This window comes from Macaca thibetana, chromosome 13 (assembly GCF_024542745.1).
Source record: "Macaca thibetana thibetana isolate TM-01 chromosome 13, ASM2454274v1, whole genome shotgun sequence".
NCBI lineage: Eukaryota > Metazoa > Chordata > Mammalia > Primates > Cercopithecidae > Macaca > Macaca thibetana.
The window spans coordinates 105,903,276-105,917,614 of NC_065590.1; the positions used below are offsets into that span (position 1 = coordinate 105,903,276).

Sequence of the window (14,339 nt, forward strand, 5' to 3'; positions counted from 1 at the left end):
CACCCTGTGGGAGTCAGAGTTCAGGCTTCTGAGGGAGGAGGGCATGAGCCCTGTGCCCCAGGGAGCTGCAGGTTCTCTGACAGCCCAGGCTTCTGAGGGAGGAGGGTGGGAGTCCCATGCCCCGGGGAGCTGCAGGTTCTCCTTTTGCTCGAGTCTGGTTTCCTTGGGAGGGTGGATATTTGGAATGTGATTAAAACTCACTGCATTATACAGTGTTCATGCCTCCTTAGGTATTTTCTGTTCAGAAATTAATGGGAGTCTCACAGAAGTTTCCTAAAAATAACCTGAATCCTTCCTACAGTCACAGTGATATGTAAATCAGAGGCAGGACTCAAAGTATTCTTGCCTGCTCACTGAGATGCTGTGAATTATGAGCTTAAAATATCCTATAATGCAATCATGAGGTGTCCCACGTGGGAGTAAATGTCAACAGAACAGCACCTTGAATCTGTGTTCTAAGTATTTCCTCTCAAACCATCACAATTATCTTCACTGGGCAGTACAGCATCTTTTTAATTCTGTCTAGAGATTATCTCTGGGCTACTGATACTTCTGTTAAAATAAAATTTAATGAGAATCTATATGCTTACTGTGTTACTGGAGTTTCCGTTCAGATGCAAACCGCTGTCAAAGAGGGGAGAGGAGGCCCCACTGCTGTGGTCGCTGGATGGCCCTGGGGACCCTGCAGCAAAACAAGAGAAGTTCCTTCCAATTGGTGCCTCGACAAAGCACACTGTGACCATGGAGTGACTTCAGTTCTACCTCTGCATGGGAAGTCACCAGCGCCAAAATGCCTGGTCACCCTCAGAGAAGCTGATGCCCAGTTATGAGTTGGGTCATCCCCAATGGCCTCTCACCTTCCTGCCGTGATACAGTTTCCTCACCAAGATCTGACCTCTGAAGGGAGGGACCACTGCCGGCTCCTGTGAGGGCTCCCCAGGGTGGAGGGACAGCATCGGGAAGGTGTGCCCCTGGCAGCCCAGGCCCTCCCTGTCAACATGCCCCCCTGGAGTGGTCAGCACAAGGCGCCTTCTGTGATCTTGGTGTTCTCTTTTGAAAGGAGATGATCGTACCAGGCCACTCAAAGGGTTTTTTTTTTCCAGAGACAATATTGAAAAGCTCACACTCAAAGCACTTAGCACATTACAGGTAAAACAGGTGCTCATAACATAATTTCCCTGGAAATAAGGCTCGTGCAACCAGAGTTTACATCTGCTAAACAGAAGCAAGCCAGTTCATAGATCTTCACGTTGCATGGATTACCCAGGGGACGCAGAGCGCTTTCATGCCATTTCCAAGGTCCTGGGAACAGCTCAGGGAGAAAGGCTGTATTTGTTCCTTTATTGTCCCTTCCCACCAATATCTTCAGGCTGGACTATAAGAGTGGGCTGCTCCCATGTGGCTTAGTGTTTCACCCAGCATTTCTGTGGTATTGCCACGTAAAGACAGATCCGTGAACACAGTAGCCTGACCGTGCTAGATTCCCAGCCAGGTGGAACAGAGGCCTCCCAACACTGAGAAAGGAGCCTTTGATGCATCCATGAGTGGAGACCAGGCCCTGTTGTCAGATCACCTGAGTGCCTGGAAAGAGGAAAGAAGCACTGAGAACAGCACTAGCAGGAGGACCTGTCACCAGCCAGCCATCAGTCATCACAACCATGTGGTGCTGTTGCAGAATGGAGGCTTGAACTGGCACACTGGCCTCTTGCAGGAAAGACCCCTGTGAAGCTGAAGAAAGCCTGGTGGACACAGCTCTGTGCATTTGTATTTGGGATGCCCTGTTGTGCCGTCTGTTTCCTGGGATTAAAGTGAAGATCAATCGGCATCACATATGGAAAGTCATAATGTGACCACCAGCCTCGCTTGGTGCAGACAGGAACGCGATACGGCTCGGAGGCTCAAGACCCTCTAACCTCCAATCTGCCTCTGCAAATGTGACGTGCAATGTTCAGCGAGTTAACATGGCTCGCTGTTACCCTTTGTCCAGCTGTATGATATCTACAAAGACTCATGTTTTCAGAAAACACTTCATACCATATTCCTTCGTGAAAATTAAGATATTGAGAAACCTGGAGTACTCTGGGGGAAATAAGAGCTGCTTAACTTTGTGTAAAGGGTAGTTGTCAATTTTACTAGATGAGGAACTTTCCTTTTTCACTGGCCACTGTTTACTGTCTGGTGAAGACTCTGCTGTGGACCAGCCTTCGGCTCCACACAGCACCCAGGGCGTTTCACGGGGTCGTTGCTGAGACAGCGCCTGAATCTGCCCTTTAGCGTTCAGAAGCACATTTCACTGTTATTTATTTGAAACTCTTTCCCAATGCCTGTTATTTTATATCCATAATCACTGTATCAGTAATTTGAGAGGAAAATCAAAATATTTTTAATGACTGCAATCTTCTAAAATCCCAAAGTCCATGCTGTAGACCAAGGAGACACATGGCTAATGGCAGCAGATCCAAGCTGCCATTGACTGAATGAGCAAACAGGTAAATAGTCAATAAATTTACATTTGACAGTCACACTTACAATCTAAATTTCTATAAATTTATTTCTGATGAATGGGTATCTTGTCATCCATATCCCAGAACAGAAATGTGAATAGTTATATCTTTCTTCTATCACAAATAAAAGTCCATTATTTTTTAAAAACCCAATATCAGGAATTCTCAATAAAAATTGACTTAGTTGGTGTCAAAAATAAATAATCATATTAGAAAACATATAGTATATAATCAATGTTTATTAAAGCACCTAATCTTAGAAAAAACTAACCCCAACCTATCAAAACTGCTTCGGTTACCCTCAGGCAATGCTGGTTGGAATGTAAAATGGTGTGGCTGCTGTGGAAAATACTTTGGCAGCCATTCAAAAAGTTGAGCCTAGAATCACCAGAGGACTCAGCAATTCCAGTCCGCGGCATCCACTCGGTGGCAAGGAAAGCATCTCCGAAGAAAAACGCATTCACAGATGCTTATGGCGCTATAATTCACAATATCCCCCAAACAGAAGCAAGACAAACGCCCACCAGCTGATGAAAGGGTATGCACGTGGGTCCATAAACACAGATAAATTCCCTGTGAGAGATGCTGTTCAGCTGGAAGAAGGCAGCACCGATGCCGGGACACTGGGGGCTGACTCCGAAACTACACTGAGGGAGGACGTCAGACACAAAGGCTCCCCAGAGCGGGATTCCATTCACAGAAAATGTCCAGAGCAGGCACTTCCACAGAGACAGGAAGGAGATGCCCGGCTGCCGCGGGCTGGGGTGGGGAGAATCGGGACTGACTGCTAATTGGGACACGGTTTATTTTTGGGATGATGGAAATGTTTTGGAATTAGATAGTAGCAAGGCCTCTACAACGTAGTGAAATACTTAAAATTGCTGACGTGTTACTTTAAAACGGTGAATTTTGTGTTGTATGAATTGTATCTTTATAAAAAGACCAAGAGCCTGACTTGTGAAAAATAAAAGCCTACTTTGACTCAGTCTCAAACAGCTATTTATTTTCTCTTTGATAAACGTTTTACAATGTGGAAGCTGGACATTTTCAGCACAGATCTGCTGTGGTACTCCCTTTCCCCACTCACTGGGGCTGCTCTGCAGTCAGAAAGTGAAGCCTGCTCGGGCACCGCAATTTTTTTTTTTTTTTTTTTTGAGACGGAGTCTCGCTCTGTCGCCCAGGCTGGAGTGCAGTGGCCGGATCTCAGCTCACTGCAAGCTCCGCCTCCCGGGTTCACGCCATTCTCCTGCCTCAGCCTCCTGAGTAGCTGGGACTACAGGCGCCGCCACCTCGCCTGGCTAGTTTTTTGTATTTTTTTTAGTAGAGACGGGGTTTCACCATGTTAGCCAGGATGGTCTCGATCTCCTGACCTCGTGATCCACCCGTCTCGGCCTCCCAAAGTGCTGGGATTACAGGCTTGAGCCACCGCGCCCGGCCTGGGCACCGCAATTTTACCTTCACGGTGTGAATTCAGCAGAGGACGTTTCACCTGAATTTATGGAGAGATTACGGCTGCCGTGCTTAAATTGTTATGGATACTAAGATGTTAACATTTTTTATTGTAAAGAATGAAATAAAAAGGAGAATAGACACTTACTGAATTAACGGGGACGCAGCACCCCTGGCCTCTGTGATCTGCGCCCCAGGCTGCCCTTTCCTGCATGTGCCTGGTGACCTGTGGGGTGGTCGGTGCAGCTGGGCCCGTTCAGGCAGAGCAGTTAGAGTCAGCACAGCCCTGCTCAGGGCGCGGGCAGCAACGCTCACAGAAGTCACTAGGTCACCGGCAACTGACCCCGGAGCCTGCGGGTTTCAGCGGAGCCCACAGACAGAAGTCAGGATGTGAATCTCAACAGAGACAGCCTCTGCCCCGCGGGCTCAGGCACCAGAATTGCAAGAGCTGCCCATCCTCAGAGTGAAACACAGGCTCCGTACTATCTCTAGGCAGGAGCGCTCGGTGGAAACCTCTGCCTGGGGCACTTCCTCTGTGATCTGCTGTTGCAATGTTGCTGCTGCTGTTGCTTAAATTCTGCTGTTTCAACAGCAGCTGGGGAAGCTGGCTCAGACGCAGCACCCATCTCACTCTGCCTGTGAAGTCACCTTGCCCAAGAGAGAAGTCAGGAACGGCCCCAGAGTGAGTGTCCTCCGGCTCCCACTCCCACTCCCACTTCGCAACACCAGAAAGCAACCCCTGCTTTCCATCTGTCTCCTCCTTTATCTGTGCCACCTCCGCCTGTCCAAGTCACTATCTTCTTTTTTTTTCTTTCTGGCAAAAATCTATGAAATGTCTTAGTTTCTTCCTTGGTGAGCCTGTATGGTCACAGCTGCTGCAGAATCCTCAGACACTCAGGCTGCCCCCTCGCAAGTGAGTCCTCCTCCCCCATCTGAGCCCACTGCTGGGCCTCGTGATGTGTCTGACACCTGAGTCTCCCTGCTGGCTCCAAGAACTTCTGTGCAGCTCTCATCACGTCCACCCCCTTCCTGACTCACAGCAAAGTTTCTCAAAACCCCAGGGGGTGCACCACTGTGCCGCGTGTGACATTTCACTCCCTCGAACTTTTGTCCGATTGCTAACATGTTCTGCCTCTACCGCCCTGGGAATACTCGCCTTTCTCATGCACGGCCTCTCAGCACCCCTTACTCTTTTCCTCAAGAACCCTCCAGGTCCTCATCCATGCTCCCGTGGCTCCATCTAGCAGAGGGAGTGGTCTCTGTGGATGGCAGGGCATGCAGTGAATCTTACGGATCCATGTTTAGTACAACGGCAGTAAGATCGATTTTCCTAAGATTGTGAACAGCACAGTTATCCTGCTGTGATCGATGGGAAACATGGAGTTGCTGAAATTGATTTGTTCCTGGTTGCTGAGGAAGATGAAAGCAGAAGTCACACTATGAGTCTAATGATGCTTTTGATCAAACGCTGACACAGGAAAAGTTCACGTGTCCCCCTTGCAGGGCTTGTGATGGCAGAGTGCTCGCTTCTTCCGTGCCCTGCTGCTCACACCTGTGGCGGGGGTGCCATAGAGATGGGCAGGCTTTGGGGCTCGGACCCCAGGGCAGCACGTACGGGTGGATGTTTCCAGCTCCTGAAGCCCCACTGGGAGTGTGTGTTCCAGGGTGTTCTTTCACTTCCGCCGTCTGCAGGCGGCTTCCAGGCTTTACTTCTGCTGTCTATAGGCGGCTTGTGGGCTTCACTTCCGCCGTCTGCAGGCGGCTTCCAGGCTTTACTTCTGCCGTCTGGAGGCGGCTTGTGTTAATAAGCTCAATTAGACCCTCTGCCTTATCACGAGGGCAGAGGGCTTTCTATATCCCGGGGTTCTTGCCTTAGCGTACCTGAAGAATCGGATCCCACGTGGGCTTGGAGGGTTGGCACAAGGTTTTATGGAGTGGTGGCAGCTCTCAGAAAATGGATGGAGAGCCAGAAGGGGCATGGAGTGGCAAGGTGGTTTTCTCCTAGAGTCTCTTCCAACCACCCCAGCCAAACTCCACATCATTCTGCCAGTCGATAGCCTGCCAGTGTCTGCTGGTGCCTGTCAGCATGCTCTTCCACTCCTCTGTTCTTCTCGACATCCAGCCAGTTGTGTCTCTGCCCACTAGAGTCTTGGGGTTGTTTTAGGCACAGGATGGGGGTGTGGTGGGCCAGGGTGGTATTGGAAAATGCAACATTTGGGTGCAAGAACAGGAGTGCCTGTCCTTACTTAGGTCCATGGGCCCAGGCCTGGGGGTGGAGCCCTCACCGAGGACCTGCCCTTCTCCTCCCAGCACTTCCCTGCCCCTCTCCTGTATCAGTGAAAAACCCAATGCATGATCAGAACTCAACAACTCATGTGCCTGAGAGCTGCAGCCGGGCCACTCGGGGCAGGAGAGAAAGGAAGGCATTGACAAAGGGGACATCAATGGAAGAGGGAGAGAAAGTAAAACAGCCAATACGAACCCCTAGGGAGGGACGCCGTTCCTTCCCATGAGACAGTGGCAGGAAGGACAGGCCATCAGCCCCCATGAGAAGGAACCCGACTGTCAGCTCGTCGGGAGGTCCTCATTCCGTGTTGGATGCCATGGGGTTTGAGCCACCAGCAGATGTTGACTTCAGGGGAGCCTGGGCCTTGCCTTTAAGGCCTTTCCTGATTACCCACAAAGAGAGGGCAGCGACGCCCTCTGCTAAACCAAAGGAACGGTGGTGACTCCAACCTTTATAAAGCCACAACAGATGAATGACATTAGAAAAAGTTACAACTATCTTCACTAAAACATTTTTCTAGATTTGGGGTTCATCACTTTCATATTGGGTCACAATTCAAGTATAATAGAGGATTACAAACTTTGTGCCAAAATATGTCAGGGACTTCAGAGCATAAATTTACCATTATTTTCATTTTTTGCACTGAAAATTTCTCAGGTCAACATAGGTATTTCAAATGTAAACTTTGCTTGTATGTTAACATATAGATAAATACAATCATGGTGAGTTTGCACGAAGGAAGAACCATGTAGTTACGTGACGAGAAGCATGGTCTGATAACACTTCCTTTAAAAAAGCCCATGGATGTGTTAAAACATACGTCATGGGAATATGTAACGCCACGGTGCCTGCCTATACTTTTCTTCTCTCTGAATGTACACTCAGGAAATGAGAAATATCCCAGTCCATGCGGTAGCATTTAGATAAATAATGTGGCCAAAAAGGAATTTCTCCAGCACCCTGCAATTTCTCCTCTTCCCACTTACCTAACGGGAGCTTCAGAAACGCCGGCGCTTCCCTGAGATACTCAACGGTGATGGTAACTTCATTGCCAGCATTTCTCAGAAGATGCACCTGTCAATATGACAAAAATAGCCACTTTACCACCACAAAAGAACCAGACACAGAATTAAAAAATAAAATCTCTCTGCCTCCTGTTTCCCAAGAATTCAAAGTTCATAGCTACCTCTGAAACACGGAAAACTTTGTGGGCTTCAGCTGGAGTAAAGAAAGAGCGGTTATCACCTCCGAGGCCACCTGCCTCCCACATTCTATCTGCGTAAACAAGTGCATGAGTGAACAGGGGTCTGCCCATATCATCCACAACACCAGGCTCTCTGCATCCCTATGAACGCAATCTACCAGAAAATAATACCCTTGGAGAAATCAGTGTGTTACTACAAACACCCAGTGTTCAGTCACTGGCAAAACATGGATTAACTGTGGCACAACAAACCACAAATACGAATTTAAAGATTTAAATGACGCTTTAGTTCTCAGGAAATTAGTGGCTATCATTTCAAAAGGATGGAACTTAGTTCTGTGATGAAACTTCAAATTATACTCACTGTTTTAGTCACCTCACATACAATCCTGTATGTTTCAACACAGCATCTAAAATTAGCTTTTTGTGCACAATGTATTTGCCATTGTTTAAATCTGACTGAGACACTAAAAGTCTAGATGCTGCAAAGCTGTGTGTGTCAGAATTCACTGCACCTGCACCTGCACCTGTGTCTTCCCATAATGCATAACCCTGCTCTGCCATGTCCTTCTCCTCTGAGGCCAGGCATAGCCCACCCTGCCCTCTCCTCTACACAGGGCCTGTCAACAGTTTGGGCAGATTCCTAACACACTTCATCCTCCTAGGCCAGGTGTATCCCACCTCATCCTTTCCTCTACATGGAGCCTGTCCACAGTTTGAGCAGGTTCCTGCCCTACTTCATCCTCCTAGGCCAGGCATAGCCCACCCCGCCCTCTCCTCTACACAGAGCCTGCCAACAATTTGGGCAGGTTCCTACCTCACTTTGTCCTCCTAGGCCAGGCATATCCCACCTCACCCTCTCCTCTACATGGAGCCTGTCCAAAGTTTGAGCAGGTTCCTGCCCTACTTCATCCTCCTAGGGCAGGCGTATCCCACTTCGCCCTCTCCTCCACACAGAGCCTGCCCACAGTGGGCAGGTTCCTACCTCACTTCATCCTCGTAGGCCAGGCGTAACCCACCTTGCTCTCTCCTCTACATAAAGCCTATCCACAGTTTGGGCAGGTTCCTGCCCTACTTCATCACTCCCTCTGACCATTCCTCCTCATTTCTTCAGTCACTTTCCATGCCCGTCACTGTCTACCTGGAGGACGACAGTTCTGCATAGCTCCCTAAGACCCTTGGTGCAGCTTGGGTGGGTTTTGAAGACTGGATTTAGAAAGTTTGAAAGTTCCCATCATAAACGTCTTCCTATTTCACCCGAGGACATTTCCATTCGGCATGGCTGGTCCACCTCTACCACCAGTGCTCCCTCCTGGCCCTCCAAGCCACCCCACCTCAGCCATGCCTGTGGACAACCTTACATATGTCGGTGCTTTCACATAGATCTTGACCTCATAGGACAGCCTCGTCCCTTTTACCTCATGAAATCCCACTGAAAACTCCAGACTGGAAACAGCAGAACTGCAGAAACGCTCCCCTAATGCCACTGAGCATTTTCAACATCCTTTCTTCTCCCTCCCCTCATCCACTCCCATGTGGCTGGTGACCCTGTGCTGACGGCCTCCAGGTCGCAGGTGCTGTTGGCAGGCTTCACACGCCGCCCACTGCCTGTTGGGAGGCCTCACACGCCCACTTCCTTTTGGGAGGCCTCACACGCCCACTTCCTGTTGGGAGACCTCACACACTCACTTCCTGTTGGGAGGCTTCCCATGCCCACTTCCTGTTGGGAGGCTTCACAGGCCCACTTCCTGTTGGGAGGCTTCACAGGCCCACTTCCTGTTGGGAGGCTTCACACACCCACTTCCTGTTGGGAGGCCTCATATGCCCACCTCCTGTTGGGAGGCTTCACACACTCACTTCCTGCTGGGAGGCTTCACAGGCCTGCTTCCTGTTGGGATGCTTCCCACACCCACTTCCTGTTGGGTCCCTCACAAGCCCACTTCCAGTTGGGAGGCTTCACATGCCCACTTCCTGTGATCCTGCATCACTGCCTTCCTGTCATGCTCCACAGGCTGGGCCCCCCACAGGGCTAAGCCAGGCCTCTCCCGCCGGCTGTCTCCAAGGCATCTTTCCTCCCCTGCTGTTCAGTACAGGTGCACCCTTGTGAGATGCCTGTCTCCAGCGTCCACACCCTGTCTTCATACAGGCTGCTGCAGTGCAAAGTGACTGTGAAATAGAAGCTCTCCTCTGACCAACACCCAGAAAGTATCAAAGCTTAACCACTAGCATATTTGTCTGACTCTATCCTTCCTCCTGCACGAGATCCTGGAGAAAACTACCAAATCTGAATTTTCTTCTCCTCTTTGGTGAAAAGAAGTAGAACCGAGGCTCTCCTTTGATGAACGGGGTTCATGATGGCGACGACACCCTTCCTTTCTACATGGAAGGGCTGGAATCTCGCAAGGCCCCGAAAGTCCTCATCCCTGGAGGTGCAGAGTGTGCAGCGTGGGAGGGGAGATCACACAGACCTCCGCTGTCCACTGTCCAGCCACTTCCCAGCAAGTGACGGCCACTGTAATACCGTAGTTGTCCCGGGAGCTCAGTGCAGTGTAATTTTAAAAGAGTAAAATGTCACCAGGACAAGAACAGTTTGAGATTCATAAAACTCACCGTGCCCCATCCTTAAACAGGCTGCCCTCCTCCCAAAGGACCAGGCCATGCATAGCTCCCCTATGTGAGTCTGTCCCCCAGCCAGTGTGCCTGAAGTCCTTATTGGAAATCATCGAGGTGTGCGTGGACACCTCCCTGCCCACCTCCATACCTGAGGTAAGTGAGTCTATTCAGTGACTTTCACCAGTTTTTCTGGAGAATGACTGTGGACTGAAGCAGGAAAATCTGCCATCCCTTGCTTACAGGAATCTGTACTTATCACAATGGACAATTTTGTCAGAAGTAACAGAACCAATCAATAGAGAGAGGCAGAGTAGCCTGAAAACGTTGAGCACTTTTAATTAAAGATTGGACTTAGCTTCAATTTATTATTAATTTTTAATCCCAAATGTTTACCTTGCCTTGATCTTTTTGTGACTTTAAAATACCCGAACAAGACTAAGGCATTCAATTTGTTATCAGTCTTATCTTTTATTTAGTTTGAAGCATATTTGTGGTGTATGAACAAAATAATTGAATGTTGACCATTGATGCTACTAAATTCAACCAATGCCTTCAAAGATTTCTCCCTCCTGGAATCACGGCCCTAAGCCTGATGGCACCAGGAGAGACCCTGGCCCACACCCGCCCAGAGAGCAGCCTCCTTCTGCCCACAGCAGCAGTCACTGCTTTTTGCAGCAAATTAACACCAGTAGCCATGGCCTGGAGGCTTTCCCCTTTTCTGTCTCTCTCTCTTTCTCTTTCTCTCTCTCTTTCAACACAGCATCTAAACTCAGCTTTTTGTGCACAATGTATTTGCCATTGTTTAAATTTGATTGACACACTAAAAGTCTAGATGCTCTCCCTTTTTTTTTTTTTTTTTTTTGTTTTTTTTGACTGGGTCTTGCCCTGTCACTCAGGCTGGAAGGCAGTGGTGCAGTCATAGCTCACTGCAGCCTCGACCTTCTGGACTCAGGTGATCCTCCCACCTTGGCCCCGTAGGATTACAAGTGTGAGCCATCATGCCTGGCCTCCTCCCACCTCCACCTGCAGCCCCCATTCCAGTGCACACCTGCTTCACGCTGACAAAGTCAGGGTAGGAGGATGCGTTCCAACCTCCAATTCACCAGCATGTCAAGTTCTGACAGGTAAGCCAAGTCCATTTCTTCCTTAGAAAGGAGGCAGCTATGAAATGAAATCTCCCCACCCTTGTGAAATGACTCTGAAGCCATTGGATTCCCTGCGGTGTTTGAGTCAGCTCAGCCATGCCTGGTGGCTTCCCAGGAGCAGAGGTTCCTTCCTCGGAATTCCGGAGGCTCAGAGTCCGTGATCAGGGCCAGCATAGGGTTCCTGGTGAGGGCCCGGCCCTCTGGCTGTGTCCTTGTGTGGTGGAGAGGGGAAGTGCGCTCCAGAGGGCCTCTTCTTACAGGGCACTGATCCCGTCACCAGGATGCCATCTTCATCACCTTGTCTCACCCTAGTCACTTCCAGAGGCCCTGTCTCTGTCTCCTGACACCCTCATTTAGGGGTTAGGGCTTCAACCCCTAAATGTGAATCTGGGGGGACACAAAGTCCAGTCCGAAACAGGGGCTGGTGAGTAGCCCAGGACACAAAGTTGGTGACATCAGTGCAGTTTCTCTGTGGAGTCGCAAACTCGACCTGTTGATGGAGGCTTCCAGGGCAGCAGATAAGAGCACGCCACATGGTTCTACACACAGCAGCCTCAGGTTAACGCAGTTTGAATTTTAATTAGAAATATAACACATTTGATAGTTTAGATATGAAATAATACAACATATGCAATGAAAGAGTCTGATTTTTATACCCATGAGATCCCTAGTTTGACCCCTCAGAGACAACTGATGCTGGGATATTGTGGGTGTTCTGGAAATTCTATGCCTTTGTAAGAATGTTTTCTCGTTTGAGGGCAGTTTGATCATATTGATCAGATATACAATGTATGTGCATTTTAATCCAGCAACCACATGTGTAGATGCATGAGTATGTGGGAATAAAGAGGTCAGTACAAGAATTTTCATATACGATGTGCACTATATATCCCATTTATTTGCCCCATTTTCACTTAAACAGGCCCTGAACTCTGTTAGACATGATTCTTTATCTAACACATCTTGCAGCTTACCCCGTACTATTCATGTACTTCTAGGCTTTCCCATGGATGCAGTGTTCCATTTTATGAATGTTCTGTAACTTCTTCAATGAATCCTCAATCCTCAAATTCCTGTTTAGTTTCTTAGTCCCTCCCCTTTCATCCCTAATCTTACTTTAATTAATATTTCTTCATCAGTCTTTTCAGAGGCCTCTGCATCTTGCGTTATTACAAACCCATCTTGGGAGACACAGTTTTGTTATTATTTTCTCTGACTTGTCCTCTATGTTTTCTCTTCTACAAATTCGCATCTTCATTTTTATTATTTCTTTCTCCTTTGCTCCTGCAGGCTTCTCTGCTGCTCTTGCTTCAGATTCTTAGGTGACAACATGGCTCTTTTTTTCTTTGCTTTCTTGTTTTCTAATAAACGTATTTACAAATTACCAGTCTTCCCTTAAGCCCTACTTAATTGTGTTCCACAAATTTTGATACAAAGTTCTTCAATATTTTTCATGTTAGTATTGTGTATTTTTTCCTTTATGTTTTCTTTTTACACCAGTATAGCTATTTTTAAAGTTTCCAGAAGTGTCGATATTTTTAAAAGCATTTGTCATTTTGTTTACTAGATATCATCTGTGTTGCATTTCTTCTTGGGTTCCTTGTGGCCTAAATAACTGTGAATGCCCCACATGCTCTGGGAAAAAATGTAAGTTTATGTTGAACAAAGACCCATGAGAACAAACACAGTCACACACATACACACCTTCCCCACATACACACACCTGCACACACACCTGCATACACACACATACACACACCACACTCCCACATGAACACTCATGCACTCACATTCAGATGTAATTCCACACACACACTCATGCACTCACACACATTCAGACGTAATTCCACACACACACACACACACATGCACACCCATGCATACACACGGACACACATGAACACAGGCACACACATGCACATACACACACACGTGCACACACAGGTACACCTGTGGACACATACATGCACACATAGGCACACACGGGGACATACACACACAGACACACCCACATGCTGACGTCCTCTCCTCTGTGACCTGCCATCCACCCCACTTTGGTAACACACTCCAAGGCCTTGTATTAGATCTTGCTGTTATCAACATCTGCAAGGGTTCTTACTTTAAACCAAGCACCCAACTACCATGTCTGTCTTCCGGTGTGCTCCCTAGAGCCCTCCTGCACACACGACACTGCAGTCCTTCGGAGACTTAGCATGATTGGCAACAGCAGCTCTCTCTCTTGTTCTTACTATGCCACAGCCTTACGTTCCCCTTTATTTAGGCTAAATTCCAAGATCCACCCCTGTAGCCTTTCCCTGCACACACCTTTAATTCCCTCACCCCTCTGGCCATACTGTGCCTGTCTGCCCCAAATCCCAACCATGGTGAAATGCAACTCCCCAGAAAATACACTTTGGCATGCTTACACATAGGTCACTTGAAATATGATTAGGAAATGTGCACTGATGTGTTACTCAATTGTCATGAATACTCTTCTTTCTTTCTCACTTCTTCTCTTTTATAGAAGCTAAGCACAGGGGCAAGGCACCTGGTGCCACGCTAAACACATGAGTCTCCTCTGCATTCTTCCCCCACCAGAAATGGAGTGTGGTCCGTGTGGACAGTCACATCCCATTAAATCATCCTCTTTCCTTGAACCACTTACCATAGTGTACTCAGATGCAGATAAATTTTAGAAAATAATAATTTTCCACTTTTCTATGTACACTTTTAAATCCTTCCTTCACATGAACTTGGGCGAGTAAAGGGAAGGTTTAGTTCATTAATAAGTCCCCTAAATTAGTTTTAAAACCAGGACACTTTTATTATATTTTATTAGAAATGATTCAAGTATCCCTACATACTGCCATAGTCAGCAGCACATCATTTAACACAAAAAAACAGCAGTTTATGCAACTGGGCCCTTTGAGCATGACGCTGACTCTACTGATCGCCATGAGCCCCTACCTGAGTGTGCGCTGCCAGGAATGTCTACACGATGGGCCATACCAAACCTGCTGCCGGCCAAGGTAACTTTGAAACGCTAACGTTTGTGCCTAGAGCAATTAGACTTTTAAAGAAAACTGCCTGAGGCAAACTCCTTCTCCCTTATTAACTGATGCATAAAATATCTATCT

General features: G+C 47.9%; 1 protein-coding gene across 2 annotated transcripts in view; it reads right to left on the reverse strand.

Moving 5' to 3' along the window:
- SNTG2 (syntrophin gamma 2) overlaps positions 1-14,339 on the reverse strand; it is a 374,364-nt gene that overhangs the window by 163,674 nt on the left and 196,351 nt on the right. For both annotated transcript variants that reach the window (XM_050753205.1, XM_050753204.1), the window contains exons 7-8: positions 7,227-7,314; positions 591-682 (exon numbers count right to left, since the gene is read on the reverse strand). In XM_050753205.1, the coding sequence (XP_050609162.1) occupies positions 591-682; positions 7,227-7,314 (180 nt within the window). The remainder of the gene's footprint in view (positions 1-590; positions 683-7,226; positions 7,315-14,339) is intronic.